We start from the raw sequence: 14167 nt of genomic DNA on the forward strand, positions 1-14167 counted from the left end.
CGCCCCCTCCAAGACGTCGAGGTTGTTGACTCCTCCCAGGAGACCTGCCCTACCTCGCTTACTCCGCCCAACCACCGCCCGCCCCCCCCCCCGCCGCCCATCCCCCGGCTACGGGGCTCGCCGAGGTGCCCCTTCCGCGCGGGCGGCGTGGATGCAGACAGTCCTGACACCTAGGCAGTGTGGGCTCTAGGGGTCTGTGGGGAGTGAGTTGCCGGTGGAAGCGTTCTGGAGGGTGGGGCGGGTTCTTCGGGTTTCCCCGGGAAAGGAAACCCACACCCAGTTACTGTCTCCCCTACCCTCTCTGCTACAGCAGGTTGGGGGTCGCCGTGCAGTTTAGTTTAATGTTTCGTTGGTTTGCACTCCAGGAGAAATCAAGTCATGGAGACTGTGAGTCGAGAAACACTAGGACTCACCCAGGCTCGGTCTGGCAACTCGGGACACCATCCAGCATCTCAGCTTCCCCCATCTGACAGCTGGAGTCCCACCCGGGCAAGTGGGTAGGCGGCAGGCGGAGACAAAGACTGGACACACTGCCCTGAGGCACACCTGGTGCACCTTCCCACAGGGCAGGGTGGATGCCGAGTGAGTCAGGAGGTCTGGGGGTGTGTAGTGCTAAGAGTTGTGGGTGGAAGTTTTGGGGGAGAGTTAAGACCTCAGGCCACTCCCAGCTGGAGGGGCTGGAGGATTCTCTAGTTAGATCTGAACTTGGCAAGCGGGGTGGGGGGAAGCTGGGAGGACCAGAGCTACTGGGGAAGGGGTAGCCTTTTGGGTAGGGAGGGGTGCAGGCAGGGGAATGAATGGCCTTGGCCTGACCTCATGGCTAACCCCTTACCGAGGCTCCTCCCCCTTCCTTTGGTCCCCCCCCCTTCCTTTCCCCCAAGTTCTAAGTTCCAAGCTTGATTACTCATGTGACCAGCCGGCCTGTTTCTCTGGGGAACTCCCAACGAGGTTGCGTGTCTCTAGCTTCTGCACACACCGATACACAACCCCAACTCCTGGCATGCTCACCTCCCTCTTGAGGGCTCCCCCTCCATCTGTTCAGTTTTCAAAATACTGTCTAGTACTTGATCTCCGGACCTTGCCTCACTTTTTGCAGGTGTGCTGACGCTGTTATCGGTTTGTTGGGGTTTACTTACCCCCTGTCCCAACTCCTCCAGGTAGTCTTTATTTAGAGACTGTGCCTCCCTCCCCCATGTCGAGCACAGGCCTAGTGCCCAACTATTGCCTAGAGAATCGTTTAAAGAGGTGGACAGGGGGTACAGCTGGGGGCACCTCCGGGAAGTAAGAAAAAGGGTCTCCCCTTTCTCGGCCACTTGGCTCCCATTCATCCCCTCTTCCATGGGCCCCATCTTCTCCAGGACCAAGCCAGGAGAAGAGGATTGGGCAACTTTCTAGTCTGAGTACCTCTCCACGGTTGTGTAGGGTGAGCCAGACCTGTCCCATCCCGGTCCTCTCAGAGGGCCCCACTTGTTTTGTTGCCCTTTTAAGAAAGAGGAAATTCTTTTCATAAACAAGCGTCTCAACCTGAGCGCGGAGCCCTACTGCCTGCCCGCCGCATCCCCGGGAAATCAGGGGTGCTTCCAGGCACACCGCCCACTCCAAGCTCAATCTAGGGGGAAAGACTGGCGGCCCTTCCTCTCCGCTGCTCGCCACCGGGGCTGAGGGCGGGCGGCGTGGGGGGGGGGGTGGTCCCAGAGACTGGAAGAGGCCGGAGGAGGGACTTGGGGGAGCCTAGAAACAGCTCAGGGAACGTCTGTAAAGTGCAGTCCCTGCAAGGGGCGAAGGGGCGCCGGGCCGCTCCCTGCGGCCGAGGGGGTTCCCCGCCCACGAAGCTCACCCCTACCCTCCAGCCTGGGCGGATTCCGAGGCCCCCGGGCGCGAGGCCGGAGTGACCGCCTCCTCTTTGGAGGCGGGGAGTACCGACGCTCGGGACCGTCCCTTGCCCCTAGGGGGAGCTGGGAGACAGCGCCCTGGGGGCGTCTACCGCGCGGCGTGGGAGTCTCGGCCACCTGGTCCCCTGGGGAGATGGCAAATGAATTGGGCCTCAGAGGCATGGACTCTTGGGTTCTTTGTGACCCTGGTGCCCGAAGGGAGGAGAACCGCGCTTCCGTTTTACTGCCTGAAAAGTGGGTTTCGGGTGGAACCGAAAGGCTGAGGCCACTCCAGTGAGAGTAGGAGCGAGAGGCAGACATTCTAGGACGGGGGACATTTGATGGTTCAGGGATTTTGTGCTTGCCTGTCTCCATTTCCCTTCTCTTTTGGATTAAGCGGTGAATTCGCATTTATTTGATGGGGTTCTCTGGTGGCTTAGAGGTTAAAGCATCTCCCTGCAATGCGGGAGACCTAGGTTCGATCCCTGGGTTGGGAAGATCCCCTGGAGAAGGAAATGGCAACCCACTCAATCGGAGGAGTCTGGTAGGCTACAGTCCACGGGGTTGCTACAGTCCACGGGGTTGCAAAGAGTCAGACAGGACTGAGCTACTTCACTTACTTCACTTAAATTTATTTGGGCTTCCCCAGTGGCTCAGTGGTAAAGAATCTGCCTGCATTGCAGGAGATGCAGGAGATAGTGGTTGCCTGAGTGGGGAAGATCCCCTGGAGGAGGGCATGACAACCCACTCCAGTATTGTCTAGAGAATCTCATGGACAGAGGAGCCTGGTGGGCTGCGGTTCATGGGGACACAAAGAGTCTGACATGACTGAAGAGGCTAAGCACAACAGCGTTTATTTAGCATTTTCAGACTCCTACTTTAAGTCAGTTTGGAGCCTGGGTCCCACTCTGGACGAGGTGGGTCTGTCAGGTCACTCCTGTGATAGTGCTCAGCAACTTTTGGAATTATGGTTCTTTTGTTTTTAAATCTGAAGTGCTAGGCTCTGCGTTCAAGTGTCTTATTTACAACCATTGCAAGGTAGGTGTCCCCATTTAATACTCAAGAATACCGAGATCTGAGCTAGGAAATAGCAGGTCCCTATGGCTTGGCCGGCTTCCAGAATTCCCTGTCCATCTTGCTGTGCGTGCACACACACACACACACCCTTGTCTGGCAGGCCACTGTGCCCACTCATCCCACCCGTGAACTCCCTCTCCATCTTGCTGTGCATGCACACACACACACACACACACACACACACACACCCTTGTCTGGCAGGCCACTGTGGTCACTCATCCCACCCGTGGCCAGGCCCTGGTGGGAGTTCATCCCGAGGTCCTCCCCTCCTCCTGATCCTCTCCAGGAAGCCCATACAGAAAGCGTTGGTGGGAACTGTGGGCCAGATGAGTGGCTCCCTGGGTGATGAGACAGGTCCAGACCTGAGGGAGGGGCGGCTATGAGGGGAGAAGACCTATGAGGAAGCCCCCGGTGCATCCCCGCTACGCCCTCCATCTGTGGTCTCCTCTCCTTGCCTCCCCAATCCCCCAGGCACCCGCTGACCCAGCAGTACCAGGTAAGTGGTGAGGCCCAGGTAGGCTGCGGCCAGCAGTGCTACAAGGCTGAAGTAGGCAGGGTGGGGGAGGCTGGGCACGTAGCTGATCACGAAGTAAAGGTTGACGGCACAGACCAGCACCATGATGGAGGAAGTGATAATTTTGCTCACCCTTGGGAATGAGAGGGAGATTCAGGATCGGCTGCATCTCCCCCAGGGCCCACAGTCAGCCTGGAGGTAACTAGGGCTTCCCAGGGCTGTGGGGTCTGGTGTAGACCCCGGCCATCTTCTGCCTCCTGGGCCGGCCGGGCACTACACAGGCATGATTTGGCAAGAGTAGGGGCTGAGGTGAGGGGGAGGAGCTCAAGCTCTAGAAATAGCCCCTGTCTTAGGATTCCAGTCCTGGCTCCTCCCCTTGCTAGCTGTGCGACCCTAGGCAGGTTTCTTAACCTCTCTGATCTTATCAGATGTTCCTTATCTGGAATAGTGAGAATTCCTACCTCTTGGCAGTTGTGAGGATCAAGTGCGATAAGCCCAGTGCTGGGGTTGGGGAGTACTCACAGGCCGTTGGCAAACTCCTGCATCAGGGCGGGCATGCTGGTGAAGGTGAGGATGGGCAGCACAGCAAATGGAAGCTGGGGAGAGTCAGAAAGAAGGGGCTGAAGGGCCCTGCGTCAGAACACAGTGAGGAGGGGAGGAGCAGGCCAGGGCTCCAGTCACCTCTGCTTCACTGTGCAACCTTGGGAAAGTCCCCTAACCACTCTGAACCTGTTTCTCCACATCCATTGCTTCCATTGTGTGTGCTAGTCTCTCAGTTGTGTCTGACTCTTTGGAACCCCACAAACGATAGCCTACCAGGCTTCTCTGTCCATGGGATTTCCCAGGCAAAAATCAATTCAGTTCAGTCAGTCAGTCGTGTCCGACTCTTTGTGACCCCATGGACTGCAGCACACCAGGCTTCCCTGTCCATCACCAACTCCCGGAGCTTACTCAAACTCATGTCCATCGACTCGGTGATGCCATCCTAATCATCTCATCCTCTGTCATCCCCTTCTCCTGCCTTCAACCTTTCCCAGCATCAGAGTCTTTTCCAGTCAGTCAGTTCTTCGCATCAGGTGGCCAAAGTATTGGAGCTTCAGCTCCAGCAGTAGGCCTTCCAGTGAATATTCAGGACTGATTTCCTTTAGGATGCACTGGTTGGATCTCCTTGCAGCCCAAGGAACTCTCAAGAGTCTTCTCCAAAACCATGCAATTCAAAAGCATCAATTCTTTAGCGCTGAGCTTTATAGTCCAGCTCTCACATCCATATATGACTACCGGAAAAACCATAGCTTTGACTAGACGGACCTTTGTTGGCAAAGTAACGTCTCTGCTTTTTAGTATGCTATCTTGGTTGGTCATAGCTTTTCTTCTAAGGAGCAAGCATCTTTTAATTCATGGCTGTGGTGACCATCTGCAGTGATTCTGGAGGAATACTGGAGTGGATTGCCATTTTCTTCTCCAGGGGATCTTCCCAGCCCAGGGATCGAACCCAGATCTCCCACTGCAGACAGATTCTTTACCATCTGAGCCACCAAGGAAGCCTCAAGGTTGTGGGGGCTCCAAAACAGGAGAAAGTATTTGGGGGCTCTGGCCTCAGGCTATCTGAGTGCATCCTAGCTCTGCTGTTCTGTGCTTAGTCACTCAGTTGTGTCCAACTCTTCGTGACCCCATAAAATGTAGCCCACCAGGCTCCTCTGTCCATGGGGATTGTCCAGGCAAGAATACTGGAGTGGGTTGCCATGCCCTCCTCCAAGGGATCTTCCCAACCCAGAGATCGAACCCAGATCTCCCGCATTGCAGGCAGATTCTTTACCATCTGAGACACCAGGGAAGCCCCCTGGCTCTGCTGCTACTGCTAAGTCACTTCAGTCGTGTCTGACTCTGTGCGACCCCACAGACGGCAGCCCACCAGGCTCCCCTGTCCCTGGGATTCTCCAGGCAAGAACACTGGAGTGGGTTGCCATCTCTTTCTCCAATGCATCAAAGTGAAAAGTGAAAGTGAAGTCGCTCAGTCGTGTCTGACCCTCAGTTACCCCATGGACTGCAGCCTTCCAGGCTCCTCCGTCCATGGGATTTTCCAGGCAAGAGTACTGGAGTGGGGTGCCATTTGTCACTTAATTGTGTGCATCAGTTTTTCCATCTGCAAAATGGGGATAATGGCAGTTCCTACACCCTGAGGCAGCTATGGGTAGTATCAGAACCTTGTAGGTAAAGTGTGTTTAGAATAGTGCCTGGGAGGTGGGGGAGTCTGGGGACGTAGGGGATTGCTGTGGTTCCTGTTTGGCCCCACAGGGCAAAGGAGGTGGTAGGGCCTGCAGGCTCACCAGCAGGCTCTGCAGCACGTTGAGCAGGTCGTTGAGGCCTGACAGGTCCTGCAGGTCCCTGAAGACAGCCAGGAGCACAGTGGGCAGGATGGCGCAGGAGCGAGTGAGCAGGACTCGGGCGAAGCGTGACCACCGCAGCTTCAGAAAGCCCTGGGGGATGCAGGGAGAACTTGGTGGTGGGATGCAGGACTGGGGTTCCAGGGGAGGAATCCTCCATCTTCCCTCAGCCCATCTGATACCTGCAGGAACCCTCTGTTTTTTCCATCATTGAAATGGGGAAAGCTCTGTCTATAGCTGGTGGTGAGGGAATAGATGGGGGCAAATTGGGGGCAAGGTTTTTCCCCCCTACAGGTGATTGCTGAAGCCTAAACGGTTTTGGAGAAAAGGCTCCTATTAGTCCTGGGTAAGTCTCAGGCCTCACCTCCCTAAATCTCAGTTCTCTCATCTGTGTAGTGGGGCTTGTAAGGGTACCCATTGGGCTGCCTTAAGGATTAAGGAGGCCCACGTTCGAGTCCTGAGTGGTCTGCCTTGTGCTCAGACACCGGCCTGGCCCAGCCACACCTCCATCACAAACTGTCCCGCGTAGGTGCCGGTCATGGTGGAGCTCTGCCCAGCAGCCAGGAGACCCACGGCCCAGATGTACAGGGCTGCAGGGCCAAAGAGGCAGCCCAGGATCACGCCCTGGAAGGAGGGGTGTGGTCAGACCATGGACCCGCCCCCTTCTCACACAGGCTCCGCTGGATGGAGCCCTTCCTTGCCCACCCCAGCCCTGCCATTGGCTTGCTTACTCCTTGGTAAATGTCCACGGCCACTGTCAGGTTGTCCCTGGGAAAGATCGTCGCGTAGTCGTGGAGGCTGCTGTTGGCACAGATGTTGAACTGCGGGCACCGGGCAGTAGGAAAGAGATGTGAGGCACACACTCAATACTGGAAAATCAGACCTCCAAGCTTTGACCAAGGGTTGAAAACTGGTGGCCCACAGTCTGAATCCAGCCCGACATATTTTGCTTGGCCAACAAAATTTTTTCTTTAATGTGAATTTGTTGACAACATTTACAATTTACAAGCCTGGTTTCTAGCTTCTCTTTGATGGTGAGAGCTGGCATTACCACAGAGACACAATTGGTTGGCAGTGACTCAAGCAAACCCACAGGCCTGTCTCCCTTACCTGGGACCCACTTCCCACAGCCCTGTGACTTGGTTGGTCTCGAAGACAACGTGTGACTATAGTTTGCCATCCTGTTTAGATCTCTCTCCTTGTGCTAAGGAGCAGAGACTCACAGAGAGGCATGACCTCACAAGGTCACACAGCAAGGCACCCAACAGTACCTGTGTGCCCTGAGTCCTGGCTAGTCTGTTCCGACCCCATCAACCCCCTTTAGTGCCTCTGGATAGAGATCCACCCAAAGACAGACAGACCCAGGTCCCAAATCCCAGAAAGCCAGGGAGGAGCTGGTTGGTTCCTTCTCCTTCAGAGTCCACTCAAATGCCATCTCGTCCAAGAGGCCTCTACTGGCCACCTGGGCTAATATAGAAGCCCCTCCCGCCCCACACCCCCAATTATGTTTCATCACCCCCTTTATTTTCTTTACAACATTGTTCACATTTTCCTTTGAAATCAGTCAACTGATTGGTTGATTTTTTCCAGTTTGCTCACTGCCGTCAAAGCTAATCTACAGGGCAAGGCTTTTGTATCATTGGCTGCCATATTCCCATGGTCTAATACACTGGCTGATACTTAACAAATGCTCAATAAATATTTGCTGAATGAATGACAGTTTATCTGCTAGTAATGAAGACTATCACTAGAAACTCAGGAGAAGAAACTGCTTGCATATTCCCAACCCCACGCTCATCCTTAGGCAGGCACCCCCTCCCAGAAGGTTCTCCCCACAGCTGGGTGGGCAAATCCTGCCCATTCTTCAGGTGCAGCTGGAATGCTGAGTCCTCCAAGACTCAGCTCCCCGCCCCCCGCCATCACCTCCCCTGGATGTGTGTGCCTTGGAGCCCTTGGTGTGGGGGCTGATCCTCTGCAAGCCTACAGGGGGCAGCTGTGTCTCCCCAGTGGGGTGGGAAAGGGGATCCCAAACAGAGGCCAGTGTCAAGACTCCCTCCCCTACCAGTGCCTGTAGTGCAAGACAGACTCAGAGGGCTTAGCTGCACTCTTTGGAGTCCCCTGCAGAACTTGAGGGGCATGCATATATGGGGTGTGCCTCACCGCAGCCTGGTTGGTTTGCTTGTAGAAGGCTTGCCCAAAGACAGCCATGACAAAGAGGTTGATGAAGAAGGAGACAGACAGGGCGATGGTGGCTTCAATCAGGAAGTACATGTTGGCTTCTCGGATGTCCGCCCGCCGGGACCGGTCTACCTCTCGAGACTGCGAAGGTAAAAGGACGGAAGCATCGAAGCCCCTTAGAGTTGTCCCAGAACTCTCTACCCTCACAGTCTGCTTACGTCCCCCAAACCCCGTTCTCTCTAAAGCCCCCTTGTATGTTCGTCTGGGATAGTCCTTTGTTTCTGTCTCAGGACCTTTGCACTTGCCAGTCCTTCTGCTTAGAATATCTTCTCCCCTAATCTTCCTTCCAATCCTTCATGTTTCAAAAGTCACTGCCGTACAAAGGCCTTTGCTGGCTACCTTTTCTAGGGGAGCCCCCTCCTCAGTCATCCTCCATCACGCTGCTCTGTTTCATTTCCTGCAGAGCATCTTTCACAATCCATTTCTTTCCTTTACTGTTGACTTGCTTATGGTCTGCCTCCCCTACTAGAAATGCATGCTTTAAGAAGTCAGAAGACTTATCTTTTCCCTCACTGATCCTCAGCTCCCAGCACACAGTAGACTCTCTCTATTATTATATTTTGAATAAAGAGTGTTTCACTTCCCTCCTAAATTCAGAGGCAGGAGCCGAAGGGGCGTGGCTTCAGCCTTGGGGGCGGGGCCAGCGTGGCTCTAAGGGAGAGAGCATGTCTCCCTCCCCTCCAGTCTGCTCACCTTGACTAGGGAGGAATGCAGGTAGATGTTGTGGGGCATGATGATGGCGCCAACGATGCCCACGGCCTGCAGCAGCTCGGGCTGGCCACAGCCTGGGCACGAGGGCAGGAACAGGCCCTGAAGCAGTGCTCCCTGAGCAGGCCGAGCCACCACGTACTGTGGGGTGAGTGAAAGTCGCTCAGTCGTATCCAATTCTTTGTGACCCCATGGACTGTAGTCCATGGAATTCTCCAGGCCAGAATACTGGAGTGGGTAGCCTTTCCCTTCTCCAGGGGATCTTCCCGTGCTGTGGGGAGGAGCCTCCTTAGGCCCGGCTCCACCCCTGAGCCTCGGTTCTTACCCTCCAGTCCGGAGGCTGGAGTGGGGGAGAGGGACTGGTGGGGTCGGGGGTGGGGGGTGCGGGAATGGGATGGGGTGGGGTGGGGGGATGGGGGCTGAGGTGGGGTGGGGGTAGGGAATGGCTAAGGTCCTCTCCCATGTCCCGTCGGGCTCTGCACGGGGCAGAGTAGGGTGGCTTTGGTGCAGGGCCCTGTTATGGCTCTGGCTTCCCACCTCATAGCCGAAGGTCAAGGCCATTATGGTAATAAGAAATCCAAAAAAGGCTTCCAGCTTCCGCAACCCTAGGGTGAGAGCAAAGGGGCTGAACAACAACAACAAAAACCACCCCAAACCAAAACTAACTTAAGCAATTATTAATGGCTGATATCCTGAGCACTTTGTTCCAGCACTGTGCCCCAGGCTTGACCAGTGTTATCGCACTGAATCCTCCCCACAGCCCTGTGACCTCTGTGCTAGTATCTGCGTGTTGTAGATGAAGAAACACTAGTCTGAGTTGCTCAAGGATGTGCAGAGCGAGGTTGCTCAGAGCCCTTCTCCCAGTTCACCAGAGCACCATTACATTCATTGCCAGCCCCCTCCTCGCCCAAGTCCCGCTGGGGATGAGGGGCACACACCCACCGTAGTTATCGAGGAAGAGGAAGAAGAAAGTGTCCACGATGGTGATGAGGACACCACCCCAGAGTGGGATTCTGAAACCAGAGTGGCCTGGGTCAGCCTAGCCTGGTTCAGGAGTCTGGATCTCCCACCCTCAGGGCTGGAGACTGTGGAATGGGGCCTCCGGGGAGCAGGCACTCAAGGGGCCCCAGACGGCTAAGGGAGAGGGGAGCAGGGGTGCTGGAGACCTAAAATGGCACCTCCATGCTGGGCAGGGGACCAGCGTGGTAGGGAGCTTGGGGCTGAGTACTGAAGCCTCTGATTTGCAGCAGGTCGCTTTACATATCTGGGTCTCTGTTTCCCCATCTGGAAGACTGGGCAATAACTGAGTTAGAGATGACTGCAGGATGAAGTGGTCAGGGGGAAATAGAAGGCCTGGGGAGAAAGCGGCAGTTGTTCCCAGCCCTGGGCTGGAGAACTGGGGCCCCTCTGGAGTACCGTCCGGCTGAGAGCAGACTGAATGCAATAGCTGTGCCAATGACTTCCTGCATGTCCGAGCCCACGATGGCTAGCTCGATGGTCAGCCAGAGGAGAGTGCGGGGCACCTAGGGGAGGACGTGATCCCGTCAACAAGGCTGTCTCTTGTCTCAGTCCTGCACTCACTATATGCCTGGGCTGGAAGCCTGCAAACTACATTTGCAAGTTGGCCTTGCCAGTTGGCTTCATGGTGCCATGGTGGTTTCACATGTAAAATTAGTTAACAGAAACTTCAATTAAATAGAGCCGGGAGATAAGAAGGGGAAGCTTCCACACCCTTTAAAGATAGCAGAGCCCAAGAGAAAGAAGACTCTTCTTTCCTGGAAAGGAGTTAGGCGCTGAAAAGTCATGGACTCTTTGTTTGCTATCAGCCTCCCAACTTCCCTTTTCCCTCCATAAAAGTGTTCTTCCCTTGCTGTGTAGAGACTTTGCAGGTGGCTCCCCATGGCTACAGACCCTGAATTATCATTCTCTGCTGATCCTGAATAAATCCATCTTTGCTGGAGAAATATCTGACCTAAAATATCTGTTTTAGGTCAACAGTAAGAAATATTTAAGGAAAATTAAAAAACAGGTAGAGATCTTTTCCCCCTGTTTCTGGAGCTGGCCCCAGCAAGGGCACCACGTAGTCTGGGCTCCAATCAGCAGTGGTGGCAGTGTTTCTAGAAGCTCGACAGCAAATGATGTTCCTCGGGTTTCTGTCCAGGAGCTTTCTGGCCTCTGGGTAACACCTCCTTCTCTTGCTCCTTCAGCTCTGTCAACACCTTCGGGACTACATCCTGTATTCGACGCTTTTGACCGATCCAGTGGTATAATTTGTTTGCTTGCCTGGACGCTGACAACAGCCAAGTCCCCAGCGTCCACCCCAGCCAATGGTTATTCCACACCAATTCTGCCCCGCCCCCCTCCCTGTTTTTCCTCTTTGGCAAGTCACTTCCCCAGGTTTCAATGTCCTCTTTGGTAAGAAGAGCAAGATACCTCTAGCGTCCCTCTCATTCTGCATTCTATTCGTTTGAGCCTCAGCTTGATCTATCGCGTGGACTTGCAATGCTCCACTTGAGATGATATTTTTATTTGATCATCGAAGCTTTCGATGGCTGTTTGGGATTTTGAGGCTACAGATGCTTCCTGTCCAGGGGCACCAAGCTCACCTTAGGGTAGTAGAGATGGCAGACCTCTCCCAAGTCCTTGCCTGTCACCACGCCCAGCCGGGCAGCCAGTCGCTGGCAGAGCAAGCCCAACACTGTGGCCCACAGCAGCACCCAGAGCAGCTGCGAGAAGTTAGGGAGAGGCCATCAGCCAGAGGGGCTAGTTTCTGATAACCCCCAAATTGCTGGGACCTTCTAACCTAGGACACTCACTGGGGAGAGGATGGGGGAGACAAAGCTGGAAGACAATGCCCCCTACACCCCACATTCTGGCACGGCTGCCTTGGAGACCCTTTTCTGGCCCATTTGAACTTAACACCTGTTCCCAGCAACACTGGCCAGGCAGGCCACTCTGGGGAGTTGTGGCATAGCTGGGGGTCTCCACCCACTTAGCCTGGTCACCACCCTCCCCATGGTGCCCCGACTCCGTCACTTTGAATCCAGCCACAGCCCCAGCCTGAAGATCCGACTCGATGTTTCCTGGGTCCAGGAATGCTATGCTCATGAGGAATCCAGGCCCTGTGAAGGCCCACAGCTTCCGCAGGCTGAATGCACCCTGTGAGGGGGAGTGGAATGAGGGGTCTTAGGTGGGCCCAGCTGGCCTTGGCCAGCCCCCAGATGACACCTTTCCAGGCTCAGGGGCCCAGGCTGGCCAGCCCTGCCCTCGATTCCCCATTCCTGGAGCTATTACCTAGAGGGTTAGTGGAGCACATGGGGTGGGAAGGACTTAGGATTTGCTGAGTCACGGCAGATCAGCTGTCTGGATGGGTCGGTTCTGCAGTCTGCACCTGATTGACCCGCCTCCTGCAGGCCCTGACTTAGCAGATCCTCAGAGCCCAAAGGGGAGCTTTCCTGGGTCAGACCTCCCTGGTCTAACTCCTCCCTTCACAGCCCCTTCTCAGACCACAGGGCCTCCTCTCTACAGTCCACCAAGCTGAGGGTCTCCCCACCCCCATTCGGGGAGCCTGAGTCTCTCTGAAGATTCTGGAAATGCAGGATGATGTGTCCTAGGCTTCCCTGGTGGCTCAGACTGGAAAGAATCTGTCTGCAGGGCAGGAGACCTGGGTTCGATGCCTGGGTCAGGAAGATCCCCTGGAGAAGGGAATGGCTATCCATTCCAGTATTCTTGCCTGGAGAATCCCATGGACAGAGGAGCCTGGTGGGCTACAGTCCATGGGGTCGCTGAGAGTCCGACATGACTGAGCAAGTAACACACGCACTGTCCCAGAAGCCAGCCCGCCGGCTTCACCTCTCCCCATGCCCTTGTCTTGCTTCCTTTACTTAAATATTACAACAAATCCTGGAGGCTGCAACCCAAACTCATCCAGGTCCTTTCCCCTTCCTAGGAGAGCTGAGATTCATTTAAAAAGCCACTTGGTAATTTTTAGACAAATATTAAGCGCCGGAGCTAAGCGCTTGGGGACAGAAGCAGGAGGGCGCCAGTTCCCACTGTCTGTCACAGCTGCCTAGAGCCGGGAGGGACTGGCCCTGATCTTCAGGAGACCTCCCTCCCCAGGCTGGTGAGATCCGGCATGATCCGGTACATCCTGAAAGACCCCAGGAAGTCTCCAGCGTTCTCACCGATTCTGTATCCGGAATGGGGATCTTCTCACTTAGGTAGGTCCCTCCGGGAGGTGCTTGCTGTGGCCCTGGACTGGGTGGGCTGGAGATGGAGCCATATCTGGTCCCTCCCTGGTTTGGGGTACCCGTGTCACCTGCGAAGGGCCCCATGAGCCTTGGTGAGTGACCTGCCTCTTTCTGCTGGCCCAGGGTTAAAGTCATCTGTCCTCTTCCCCCACCTCCTCCTGGCAGAGAAGAGAAATGAAGGCCCCACCGAATAAGAGCCCTTCATTCCCATCTTGGGTCCATCACCTCCACCTATGGACCAGACACTCAGTAGACATGTGAGAAGTGGAGCCTTCAGAGTTCCCTCCTTCCATGGGAGGGCAGAGATTCCCAGATCTAGTTCTCTCTCCATGGAGGATGTGGAGAGGGACATGGGTTCTGAGGAGGCGATACTGACACCACCGCGTGCCGTATCCCTGTTGCCTGCAGGAGCCAAGGAAGCTGCAAGGGCTCCGGGTTCACAGAGACGAGGCTCTGCCCTTGGAGGTGTGAAGAGCCCAGCCCCAGGCTGGTGTATGGAACTGTGGTTGAGATCCAGACTCCCACGGTGCAGCAGGGACTTCCCTTGCCCACCCTGGCTCTCCCCATCACGCCCCCACTCAGGCTCTGTCCCTGCAGGGGTCCACTCACCTGACATGAGGACTGCAGACTCGGGCACTCTCTGTGCACTCAGTGGCTGGCGTGCCGGGCAGCCCCTCACGGGCATGGCAAGCCCGTGCTTCCTCTCTAGGCAGTGGCGATTGTGCGGGTCCACGCCCTCTTACCCATCCTCAGCTGTTCTAACACACAGGCACATTGTGAAACACTTTCCAAAGGCAGAAGTGGCCAGTTCTGGAGGAAGGGTCTGGGTGGCCGCAGTAAGGACATTTGTTCCCCTCCTGGCCTGAGCCCCGCAATACCTCTGGCTCCCTTCCAGGCACCCCGAGTTCTGCACCTCTCCCAACTTAGCTCTGATTTTGGACAACTTCCTGCCACTTGGCCATGCATATCTAGATCACATGACTGCCCGTCAGCCCACCCTCACCCTGTACAAGCAGTCAGGTCCTTCTCCTTTTTAATCTTGGGTCCCATGGCCACTAGGAGGAAGGGAGTTCTGATGGCTGTCTAGGTCTCAGTGTCCCTCTGAGTGCCTCAGAGGGAAAGAGC

General features: G+C 55.4%; 1 protein-coding gene across 1 annotated transcript; it reads right to left on the reverse strand.

Annotated features, from left to right (window-relative positions):
* Positions 2913-13712, reverse strand: SLC11A1 (solute carrier family 11 member 1; the record flags this gene model as incomplete). Its single annotated transcript, NM_001285694.1, is given in 15 exon segments — positions 2913-3310; positions 3442-3595; positions 3985-4058; positions 5790-5939; positions 6351-6470; positions 6578-6667; positions 8007-8165; positions 8778-8933; positions 9330-9397; positions 9735-9805; positions 10209-10315; positions 11399-11518; positions 11829-11951; positions 12977-13110; positions 13652-13712. Coding segments are annotated over 15 exon segments (1647 nt in total). The 5' UTR covers positions 13659-13712.

This window comes from Capra hircus, chromosome 2 (assembly GCF_001704415.2).
Source record: "Capra hircus breed San Clemente chromosome 2, ASM170441v1, whole genome shotgun sequence".
NCBI classification, from domain to species: Eukaryota; Metazoa; Chordata; class Mammalia; order Artiodactyla; family Bovidae; genus Capra; species Capra hircus.